This window comes from Pan troglodytes, chromosome 12, assembly GCF_028858775.2.
Source record: "Pan troglodytes isolate AG18354 chromosome 12, NHGRI_mPanTro3-v2.0_pri, whole genome shotgun sequence".
Lineage (NCBI taxonomy): Eukaryota > Metazoa > Chordata > Mammalia > Primates > Hominidae > Pan > Pan troglodytes.
The window spans coordinates 27,952,262-27,964,958 of NC_072410.2; the positions used below are offsets into that span (position 1 = coordinate 27,952,262).

The 12,697-nt window shown below is 39.8% G+C and overlaps 1 protein-coding gene across 2 annotated transcripts in view; it reads left to right on the top strand.

Annotated features, from left to right (window-relative positions):
• The window catches only part of MRPS5 (mitochondrial ribosomal protein S5), a 35,388-nt gene that overhangs the window by 1,259 nt on the left and 21,432 nt on the right, over positions 1-12,697 (top strand). For both annotated transcript variants that reach the window (XM_016948928.3, XM_016948929.3), the window contains exons 2-4: positions 2,860-2,940; positions 6,364-6,501; positions 11,600-11,725. In XM_016948928.3, coding sequence (XP_016804417.1) covers positions 2,860-2,940; positions 6,364-6,501; positions 11,600-11,725 — 345 coding nt within the window. The remainder of the gene's footprint in view (positions 1-2,859; positions 2,941-6,363; positions 6,502-11,599; positions 11,726-12,697) is intronic.

Below are 12,697 nucleotides of genomic sequence, written 5' to 3' on the forward strand. Positions count from 1 at the left end.
TTCCTTCATTTTCCTCACCTTATCTTCGCAATGCCTTCATGAGGTATATAACTGCTGTTCCCATTTTACAGATGAGGGAGTTAAGGCACACAGCTTCAGAAACTTGCTTAAGGTTAGGCTAGGTGGACAATCAGGTTTTTGCACCCATATCACCTGGCTCCGAAGCCTGTTTTTTGTTTTTGGTAACGGCTTCCTTGTTGAGACATAATTCACATACCATACAATTAATCCGTTTAAAGTGTACATTTCAGTGGTTTTTAGTATATCACCAGAGCAATGCAGCCAACATTATAATCACTGTAAAAAGAAAACCTGTACCTTTTAGCTGTCACTTCCCAGCTTCCCATTGGCCTCCAGCACAACCATTGATGTACTTTCCTTCTCTCTCTCTGTAGCTTGCCTGTTCTGGACATTACATATAAGTAGAATCATGTAATATGTAGTCTTTTGTGATTGGCTTCTTTCATTTAGCATAATGTTGTAAAGGTTCATCCTTGTAGCATGTACCAGCACTTCATCCTTTATGGCTGAATGATATTCTGTTGTATGAATACCACATTTTGTTTATCTGCTCATCAGTTGAACATTTGGGTTGTTTCCACCTTTTGGCTCTTAGGCCTATTTTGCTAGAAACATTTGTGTGCAATGTTTTTGTAAGTATATTTTTATTTCTGTTGGGTATATACTTAGGATTGTAATTGCTAGGTCACATGGAAACTGTGTTTAATGTTTCTTTTTTAACCCCCTTCTGTCGCCCTGGCTGGAGTGCATTGGCACGATCACGGCTCGCTGCAGCCTCCATCTCCTGGACTTAATCCATCCTCCCACCTCAGCCACCTGAGTGGTTGGGATTACAGGTGCATGCCACCATGCCCGGCTAGTTTTTCTTTATTTTTTGTAGAGTGGGTCTCACTATGTTGCCGAGGCTGGTCTCTGACTCCTGGGTGCAGGCAATCCTCCCGCCTTGGCCTCCCAAAGTGCTGGGATTATAGGTGTGAGCCATACATGTGACATGTATGTTTAGGTGTCAAGGAACTGCCAAACTGTTTTCCAAAGCTGCACCATTTTACATTCCCACCAGCAGTATATGAGGCTTCCAATTTCTCTACTTCCTTGCCAGCACTTAATGTCTGTCTTTTTCACTATAGCCATCTTAGTGGATGTGGGTTTTTGTTTTTTTTTCGAGACAGGGTCTTGTCCCATTGCCCAGGTAGAAGTGCAGTGGCACAGTTGCAGCTCACTGCAGCCTCAACCTTCTGGGCTCGGGTGACCCTCCCACTTCAGCCTCCTGTGTAGTTGGAACTACAGATGTGTGCCATCATGCCTGGCTAATTAAAGAAAAAAATTTGTAGAGACAGGGTCTCGCAATGTTGACCAGGCTGGTTTTGAACTCCTGGGCTCAAGCAGTCCTCCCGCCTTAGTCTCCCAAAGTGCTGAGATTACAGGCATGAGCCTCCTTACCTGGCCAGCCCAGTGGATGTGAAGTGGTATCAGTTTGTGGTTTTGATTTGCATTTCCCTCATGAATAAGAAGCATATTATCATGTGCTAATGGCCATTTGTATATGTTTTCTTTTGTTTTTGTTTTTGTTTTTTTTGTGTGTGAAATAGCTATTCAAATATGTTGCCCACTTTTATATTGGGTTGTCTTTTTATTGTTGAATTGTAGGTGTTCTTTATGTTTTTTAGGTACAAGACCCTTATATCATATATATGATTTGCAAAATTTTTGTCCCATTCTGTGTGTCTTTTCACTTTCTTGATAGTATTTTTGAAGCCACAAGTTTTAAATTTTGATGAAGTCTCATTTGTCTATTTTTTTTCTTTTTGTTGCTGTGCTTTTGGTATCTCATCTAAGAAGCCATTGCAAAATCCAAGGTCATGATGATTTATCCCTATGTTTTCTTCTAAGTTTCAGCATTTTAGCTCTTACCTATAAGTCTTTGGTCCATTTTGAATTAATTTTTATATATGGTGTGAGGTAGGGTGCCAACTTCATTCTTTTACATGTTGATATCCAGTTGTCCCAGCACCATTTGTTGAAAACATGATTCTTTCCTCATTGAATGGTCTCAACACCCTTGTCAAAAATCACTTGCCCATAAATGCTGTGTCAGAGCCTGTTCTGGAGTACCACACTGTGTGAGAGGGTACACAGTACAGTCAGCGTGGTGCTGCGGGGGTTCCAGAGGGAAGGGGGAACATTGTAGGATCAGGGAGGCTTCACTAAGAGGTGATGTTTCAGACAAACAGAGAACCTTGCAGAGACACAGAAGTATGCGAGAGCACAGTAGGTTCAAGACTGACTACAAGTCTGGCATGGCCAGAGGGAAGATGGAGGAGAGAAAGGTGGGGCAGCAGGCTGGTGTGGAAGCTTGGGGCCATGTGGCAGGCCTGTAGGCCATGCTGAGGAGTTTTGACTTTGTTCTGAAGATAGTAGGGAGCCAGAGAATAATCTGTCAGAGCTGTGAAGTGACCAGACCTGTTATTTTAGAAAAGCCATGAAGCAGAGAGGGAGAGATTGAAATTGGGAAACCTGCTAGGAAACTTGTTACTCTGTGGCTGAGTGGTGATGAGGCTTGAGCAAAGAAGGGGCATTGAGGCCACAGGAAAAGGTACAGCTGGCAGGTGCATTGATTTTTGAGGAGACTGAAGGGCTTGGTAACTGGTTGGATGTGAGGGTGAAGGGAGAAGATGAGGTATGGTGTCAGCTACTTGACAAGTTGTCCTGGAGCCCAGAAATTACTTACTCCCTCGTCTTGGTTCTTTATTCTATAGATATATTTTGTGGGTGTTACTGTTTAAAATGTTCCTTTTCATGTAGAAATGTATCTTAAATTTTTTTTTTTCCAATTTGCAGGTCATTTATTGGGGAGGCAGTGTTCCCTAAACACCTTACCAGCAGCTTCCATTTTGGCATGGAAGAGTGTTCTCGGCAATGGTGAGATTCATTAATGCTACTACCTTTTCTCATAAGATCTAATGTCGGAGTAGTTTCTGTAGTTTTAAAACATATAAGTAATCACCTGCTTTTTTCTTTTCTCTCTTTTCTTTTTTCATTTTTTAGCCTGGTTAGTCTTACTGCAATAATCACATTCTTTATGATGCGATTACATAGGATCTGAAGAGTATTTTCAGATTTCTTATGATTGCAATTGTTATAGTTCAAGGCTTTATGAAATAGTAACTAAATAACAATTATGGGGTAGTTTCTGTGTATTAGGCTTAGAGCAGGGACAATGAAGAGTTAAATTTTCAATTTATTAATTGTTATGTTAATTGAAAATTTAACTCTTCATTGTCCCTGTCTTCTCCAACATAGTAAGAAGCACAATTTTGATGAATCTCTGGTCAGTGTTTTCATTATTAAGTTTGTGTGTATATTTACAGCTGAGTTAGGTAGAATTCTATCATTACATTTTCTTTTTCCTACAACAGTTTCCTTAGTACCTGTTACAGTATTTTTCTAAATGCTGCAATAGATTGGTCAGACAAATAGCAATAGTTTTCTAAAATCTCTCAAACACATCACTGATCAGCTGGTTTGATTTAATAGAGGAGATTTAAATTAGGAGGAAGAAGTTCATCATGGTGAAAACCATAAATGCTGAAACAAAACCCTCCTTGAGGTCAGACTGTGTTTCTTTTTTTTTTTTTCTTTTTGAGATGGAATCTTGCTCTGTTGCCCAGGCTGGAGAGCAATAGCTTGATCTTGGCTCACTGCAGCCTCCGCCTCCTGGGTTCAAGCGATTCTCCTGCCTCAGCCTCTCGAGTAGCTGGGACTACAGGCATGTGCCACTACACCCAGCTAATTTTTGTATTTTTAGTAGAGACGGGGTTTCACTATGTTGGCTAGGCTGGTCTCGAACTCCTGACCTCAAGTGATCCGCCCTCATCGGCCTCCCAAAGTGCTCGGATTATAGGCATTACAGGCATGCGCCACCACACCCAGCTAATTTTTGTATTTTTAGTAGAGACGGGGTTTCACCATGTTGGCCAGGCTGGCTTCGAACTCCTGACCTTAAGTGAGCCACCCGCCTTGGCCTCCCAAAGGACTCTGCATGTCTTTGACTTGAGCCACACGAGGGTGCTTTTTGGGCTTGGCCCATTTTGGATTCCAGGGCAATTGTTAACTGAGATGGGGACTTCATGGTCTGAAATTAATAATAATTCAGAGAATAAGAACAAAACCAAAACTGGTAATTGATCATTGATAATCTGTAACTGAGTAATTTAGCATAAGCTGATGCCATCTCCTGTTATAAAAATTATAACACGTTTTAAACAAAGTTGGTTGTAACAGTGTATTTTAAGTGACTGTTTCTCAAATCTAAAGTCAATTTCTTTCTGCTTTTGACAGTTGGACCTTTTAAGGTACATTATTAGATAGGAGAAGTATTTCAGGCTTTCAAAAAAAGTTAAAGAATTCTAAATTTATTAGTAATGATTTTACACTTTTTGAAGTATATCAGAGATTGCAGTGCTAAACAGTACAAGATTAAATATCTTATTTAATATTAAGTTAATAATTAAATATTTAATATTTAGTATTAAGTTACTTATGTTAATATTAAATAAGATATTTAATTGAAAATTAAAGAGCTGGCCAGGCGCGATGGCTCATGGCCGTAATCCCAGCACTTTGGGAGGCCAAGGCGGGTGGATCACGAGGTCAGGAGTTCAAGACCAGCCTGGCCACCATGGTGAAACCCTGTCTCTACTAAAAATACAAAAATTAGCTGGGTGTGGTGGCGCATGCCTGTAATCCCAGCTACTTGGGAGGCTGAGGCAGGAGAATCGCTGAACCTGGGAGGTGGAGGTTGCAGTAAGCTGACATCGCGCCACTGCAATCCAGCTTGGGTGACAAGAGCAGAACTCCGTCTCAAAAAAAAAAAGAAAATTAAGGAGCATACAAGAAAAGCTAAAGCTAAAGTGTATGCTGCATGATGGAATTTAGAATGATGAAGTCCTGAGTTTAAAAATGAAAAGCCCGTATTTCCTGTCTACTTTTTATTGACTAATTCATTAAGTGAGCTAAGAGGGAACTCAGTGTGTCATCTGTCTTCCTCTGTGCAGTTGAGTAACTCATCTGGAATTAGAATTAGTGTTTAAATCCCACCTACTAACTAGTCTTGTGACTTTTGGCAAGTCCCTAACCTCATAGGCCTAAGTTTGTTTTGTAAAATGAAAGGATTGGATTAAATAATCTAATTTAATTAGATCATTTAAATTAATTAAAAGAGGAATAACCTCCTTTTAATTAAATTTGATATTTAAATGATTTTAAAGATCATCTAATTTAATTAAAAGGAGGTTATTCCTTTATTTTTCAGTGTCTATATGCAATGGAGATATTTCGATAGCCTACTGTAACCATTTAATACTACTTGTTATTGCCACGTAAGATCATTGCTGGTGTATGGCCCTCTGTGGCCATAAAGCAGCTGTTACCATCTTCTTCATAACTTCACATAGACTTGAAAATAGCTGTTGTTGTCACTGTTTGGTTTTCTATTTTTCAAGCCTAATATTCTTAAAAATTTTTTTTTTTCTCAAGGGTTGTTTTAATTCCCTTCATCACTTCTCTTGGAGTCACTAGTTTCTCTATTGAAATGCAAAGCTTAAGAGTGTGTACACTGTTTTTGTTAGCAGTGTTCCCATTTCTTCACATCCACCAATTCTCACCCTCCCCTCTTCCTCACAGAACTTTACCCTCCATGAATTGATTAGATGCTGCCTCTAAGACATGGATGTTTAAAAACTTTTTAAGTAGTATGTGCGCTTGATGATAACAATTCCAAAAAATACAAAAAAGCAAGTCCCTCATACCCAGTTTTAAATGTATCAGATTTCTTCCCCAGAGGCAACCGTTGTTTCCAGGTTCTTACATACTTCTGGGTTAGTCTATAAAATGCATTCACACCCGCTCCTTGTTTTTTAACATGAAGAGTAGGATAGTGTACATGCTCTCCTGCACCTTACTCTTCTGACCTGGCCAGTTGCAGGTCTTTCCACAGCAATACGTTGCTGGCTGTTTACAGCAGAGGGCGCCAATTGCCCAGAGTAGACTGCTGACCTAGGTTAGCGAATGCAGTGCTGAAACCGCGGTATGGACAAATCTGCTTCTTTCTTTACCCAGCTGCCCCCATTGTGCGGATGAACTATAACTTTCCCAACTAGGCTGGGCATTTAGGTTGTTATTGATCAAAAGTTTTATCTTTAAAAGAAAGACTCCTAAAAATCTGATTCTTAAAAGTTCAGGATTTTAGTGACTTATTTTTGTTAGTAATGATTATTTGATGCTAGCAGTGTTTTTCCACAGCTGTGAAACATCTAACTGAAAGTTTAACCCATCTGCCTACAGGCCATTTGTCATCACTGGGAACTAGAGACACCCATCCCTACGCCAGCTTGAGCCGTGCACTGCAGACACAATGCTGTATTTCTTCTCCCAGTCACCTGATGAGCCAGCAGTATAGACCATATAGTTTCTTCACTAAATGTATGTAGAATGGCCACAAACTTCCTGTTTCTTGAAACAGGAAAAGGATTTCTTATATCTGAATTTTTCTTCTTTTTTACATGAATTAAGATTTTAGTGATTAGTTTACAATGTACTGTTAAAATGAAAATGTTCCTTGATGTACATCCTAGAATTATCTCACATGCTACCAGTTGTATTCTGGGGAGTACTAGTTTGCTTTAGTCCCCTTGTTTGGGGCACCTGAGGCCTGAAGGGTATTGAATCATGGCCCATATCTCTTGCTGACTTAGATTCACACCAAGAATATACTCATGTTTTCATTCGTGCCTTAGTTGAGGAGACAGGACATCTAATTGGAAAAAGTTAATTGTAAGGAGATATTGTTCACTAACACTAGTCTTATTTGTGATAGCATTTAAAAGAGTCTAATCTGAACTGAGACTAGCTTGTCAGGTAACAAATGGAGATTGAGTTTAAAACTCAGCATTAGGCAAATTAAAAGAAATTAGGATTGGCCGGGCGCGGTGGCTCATGCCTATAATCCCAGCACTTTGGGAGGCCGAGACGGGTCGATCACAAGGTCAGGAGATCAAGACCATCCTGGCTAACACAGTGAAACCCTGTCTCTACTAAAAATACAAAAACAAAATTAGCCAGGCGTGGTGGCGGGCGCCTGTAGTCCCAGGTAGTCCCAGCTACTTGGGAGGCTGAGGCAGGAGAATGGCGTGAACCTGGGAGGCGGAGCTTGCAGTGAGCTGAGATCGTGCCACTGCACTCCAGCCTGGGCCACAGAGCGAGACTCCATCTCCAAAAGAAAAAAAAAAGAAATTAGGATTATAAAGGCAATTCATGATTAGTTTAGAATATTTGGTAAATACAGAAAAATAAAAAAGAGATAATCACCTGTATTCCTACTATGAAATACTGAGTTTGCTGCCTTTTTTTTTTTTTTTTTTGGGGAGATGGAGTCTCGCTTTGTCACCAGGCCGGAGTACAGTAGTGCGATCTCGGCTCACTGCAACCTCCACCTCCCGGGCTTGAGCGATTCTCCTGCCTCAGCCTCCCAAGTAGCTGGGACTACAGGGGCGTGCCACCACACCCAGCTAATACTTGTATTTTTAGTAGAGATGGGGTTCCACCATGTTGGCCACAATGGTCTCGATCTCTTGAACTTGTGATCCACCTGCCTCAGCCTCCCAAAGTGCTGGGATTACAGGCGTGAGCCACCGTGCCTGGCCTTCCGCTTTTTTTAATGTAATATATTGCATTTTTCCGTGGACTTCTGCAGTGCGACGTTATGACCATAGAGTATTTCATTGTATGGATACAGCTCAATTTAATTTGGAAGTCTTCTAGTAGGTCATTTGTGTAGCAACAGCGCAGAAAAGACTTGGTAGAGGATTAAACAACATAGGCTTAGTTGCAACTACAGATTCCAGTACAGAGAAAAGAGAGATGGATAGAGTTGGGGCCATTTGTCTCTCCTCTTAGTATCCATAGCCCCAGTTTTTTCTAAGAGTTGACTTTGTACTTTAGTGGGTATATCAGATTTACAAGCCTTGGGAATTTTTATTTATTTTTATTTATTTATTTATTTTTGAGACGGAGTCTTGCTCTTGTCGCCCAGGCTGGAATGCAGTGGTGTGATCTCGGCTCACTGCAACCTGCACCTCCTGGGTTCAAGCGATTCTCCTGCCTCAGCCTCTTGAGTAGCTGGGACTATAGGCGCGTGCCACCACGCCCAGCTAATTTTTTGTATTTTTAGTAGAGACGGGGTTTCACCATGTTAGCCAGGATGGTCTCGATCTTCTGACCTTGTGATCCACCCGCCTCGGCCTCCCAAAGTGCTGGGATTACAGGTGTGAGCCTCTGCACCTGGCTAGGAATTTTTATTTTTTAATAGCCTTTTCCCTGTTCTAAAAAGCCTTGTTCTAGAGGTGGCCTTACTCTCCAAGACCTCATCCTTCATGGTTGTCCCACCCCTGCCTCGGACTCTCTTCATTCACTGGTGTTCTTCCTCTTCTTCCTCAGTGACATGACTCAGTACTTTTTTTTTTTTTCTTTTTTTTTTTGAGACGGAGTCTCCCTCTGTCGCCCAGGCTGGAGTGCAGTGGCGCAATCTCAGCTCACTGCAAGCTCCACCTCCTGGGTTCATGCCATTCTCCCGCCTCAGCCTCCCAAGTAGCTGGGACTACAGGCACCTGCCACCACGCCCGGCTAATTTTTTTGTATTTTTAGTAGAGATGGGGTTTCACCTTGTTAGCCAGGATGGTCTCGATCTCCTGACCTCGTGATCCGCCTGTCTCAGCCTCCCAAAGTGCTGGGATTACAGGCGTGAGCTACTGCGCCTGGCCTGACTCAGTACTTGTGTGGGTTTATGGCTCCAAGTCACAGTAAGATTTGCTCCAGTTGGGCCAACTCAGTTGAAACTAGCATGGGGCTAGTTTTTGCTGTTTCAGTAGGAAATAGTCTTTGATTTCTGAATCTCCAAGAAATAGAAGGACACACTTTTTCAAAAATGATTTCCTATGAATATTGAATCTTATAAACCTATAGTCTTTGATTTCTGAATCTCCAAGAAATAGAAGGACACACTTTTTCAAAAATGATTTCCTATGAATATTGAATCTTATAAACCTATCTGTTTTCTGTAGAGGATCCACTGTTTAAATCCCTTTGATTCAAATTAGCAATCTGTGTTACTTAGCATGATTAAGAGGGAAATAACTCCGTGTATAAGATTAGACACTACAGTGGATTTATGTATATGTGTGTGTGTGTGTATATATATAACATGAGGCTGGGTGCAGTGACTCAATGCCTGTAATCCTAGCGCTTTGGGAGGCTGAGGTGGGCGGGTCACGTGGGGTCAGGAGTTGGAGACCAGTCTGACCAATACGGTGAAACCCCATCTCTACTAAAAATATAAAAATTAGCTGGGCGTGGTGGCAGGCACCTGTAATCCCAGCTACTCGGGAGGCTGAGGCAGGAGAATCTCTTGAACCCGGGAGGCGGAGGTTGCAGTGAGCCAAGATCGTGCCATTGCACTCCATCTGGGGCGACAAGAGTGAGACTCCATCTCCAAAAAAAAACAAAACATGAACTTAATCTTTTATAGTTAATAGGTGTATATATTAACCTAACTGCACCCTTCTGGAAAAATGACAGAAATAATTGAAATGATAGTAGATGTATTCTAACTAGCCTTTTAGGTTATTTAGAATCTTAGACCTGAGGTAAAAATAGTAAAATCTCTGTTAAAAGAACTTAATTCACCTTGCAGCCATTACACAATTATGTTGATGAATAATATTTAAGAATATGGGAAAAGACTCACAATGTAATATTAAATTTAAAAAAAACAGGATACAAATGTGCATATGGTATAATTCCACTTAAATATATACTATGTATGCATGCATAAAGAAAAAGGCAGAATATACATTCTTATCTAACAATGGTAATGGGATTATGATTATTTTTGCATTCTGTATTTTCCAGATTTTTAAAAATAGCTATTTTATAATTTGAAAAGTATTAAAAACATTTTTAATAGCATAATGGCATTCAAAGGTTGACTAATGACTTGCTGTCTTTTTCAAATATAGTTAGATATTTTATTTTCCTCTTACTGTATATATATAAAAGAGCTAAACTCTTAATTCAGTCTTTTTACATTTTTGTCTCAATGTCAAGTTCTTTTTAAAATTGAGTCTCTTTTCATCTTAATGAGTGATTTAAGGGTTCTGATTCTAAGTGAAAGAAAACTCTGTGATTGATTGGCCTCTTAGTATGCCTCCATTACAAGTGAACTTCCAAGTTTTCCATGGCATTTATAGGTGCCACCATTTTTTAGCACTTAGAGAGAAAAATCAAATCCTTAGTGAGAGTTTGGTTGGAGGTTAGTACTTTTATTTTGAGCCTGTGGTCTTTTAAAGTGAATTAGAGTTGGCTTAAAGTTGAGCCGAATCCTTTGTTCTGATCAGGGATGTCCAAAACAACATGTGATGTGGAATCTCACTTTCCCTGAGCCTCACTTACGAAGACCAGCTGTGTATATGTGTGTGTTTTTGAAGAATTGGATGCTATACAGATATAAAGCATTTAAAAGTATTATAACCCTAAAACATTTTTCTCTTTTCGTGTTATCTACCTGGAGGATCAGCGTAAGACCTTGCAGGAAACAAGTAGGTAGAAGTTTTAAACTCTAAGCATTCATAAGAGAATGAAGGTACTCATTTATCTTCTAGAATTTGTTTAGTATTTCAGTTATATAGATATAAATATGTCTTAGATTTTTTACTGTTATAACATTTTGTGGTTCTGATTCTTTATTAAAGAAATTGGTAATGAAACAATTATTTTTTTGAAGGCAGGGTCTCACTCTGTCCCCAAGGCTGGAGTGCAGTGGCATGATTATAGTAATCTCAAACTCCTGGGGTCAAGCGACCCTCCCACCTCAGCCTCCCCAGTAGCTGGGACCATGGGCACATGCCATCACACCTGGCTAATATTTGAAGTTTTAATAGAGATGGGATCTCACTGTGTTGTCCAGTCTGGCCTCCAACTCTGGCCTCAAGTGATCCTCCTGCCTCAGTCTCCCACAGTTCTGGGATTACAGGAATGAGCCACTGTACCTGGCCAACAGTTGATTTTATAACCATAGATTGTGTTCCAGATTTATGGGTTCAGATTGAAATGTTGATTCTTGTTTGGACTAGAAAACTTAGGAAGGATAGTTATTAGTTATCTTAGTGGTTATAATGAAGGCAAGAGGACAGGGAAGACGCCTATATCATGGTTGATAAAATGTCAGGGAAACGAACCTATTGGTAAGTAACTGAGATTTGAATGCTGGCTTTTAAGCAGTTAGAGGGAAAAATAAAATATTTAGTGAGAGTTTTGTGGAGGAAAGTAATAGAATTGTCTCTTCTTGGGCTTTCCAAGTGTAACCGTCTGATGTGTGCAAAGGATGATTTAATTTTGCTTTCATTACCTCAGTGATGCATGGGTAAAGCTGTAAGCTGACCTCCACTTCTCTTATTATTCAATAGGAGATCATAGACCATTGCTTGAAAACTACAGAATTAAGAAAAGAAACCCTGTTTCGTTACAGTGACTGCAGATGAGCTGTGGAAAGGCGCTTTAGCAGAGACTGGTGCTGGAGCAAAAAAAGGAAGAGGCAAAAGAACTAAAAAGAAGAAAAGAAAGGATCTGAACAGGGGTCAGATCATTGGTGAAGGTAAACTTATTTATAAAAATAGCTAAAGTGCTTTGTAAGTTTCTTACCCCAGATTTTATAGATATTTTACAAACTAGAAGCATCAAAACATTTCTTATGAAGGGCACTACGATCTATGGTTTTAGAATTCAACCAGTTGACTTACTCATTGCCCCAGGATTCTGGGGGAGGAAAATCCCATAGAAATGGATTTATTCATTCAGCAAGCATTAAATGTCCCTAGGTGTCATCTCCTATAATAGTGCCTGCCCTCAAATAGGTTATAATTAGTGATAAAATAGAGACTAAATGGAGAGTTGGCGAATATTCCCTGCAAAGGGAAGATAGTAAATGTTTCTGGCATTGTGAGTTACATAGTCTGTTTTGCAACTGCTCAACTCTACTGTTGTAGCACAGAAACAGCCACAGATAACACACAGTCGAATAGGCATCGTTATGTTCCAGTACAATTTCATTTACAAAAACAAGTCACGAACTGAGTTGGCCTGTGGGCCTTAGTTTGTTGACACCTAGAACACGTGATTGTTTATACTCATGCTTTTGGAAGAGTAAAAATAGTGTAGTGTACTTCAATCAGCCCGTCTTGTACTGTGCTTGCTGACAAACCACCTTTGATAGTAATGGCCTTCAGGGATAAAGAAAACACCTGGCACCACACTTCCAGCATCGCATGTCTACTTGGATATTTTTCTTTATTACTTATATCTTATTTTTTTAACACTTTTTTTTTTAAATTATGAGAATCATGTATTTATACTTTCTCAGTAAAAAATGTAGATTATAGAGAAACTTGAAGTCCCCCTGGATGCTTCTTCTACCTTCTTCAATCCTATTGTCTCCCTCAAGGAAACCACTGGCCTCATATTGGTGTGTTTCCTTCAGTTTTTTAATACATAAATGCCTAAAAAGGTATTTATGTATTAAATTTTAGGTATTTATACATAAATACCTAAAAAGATTAATACAAAAGGT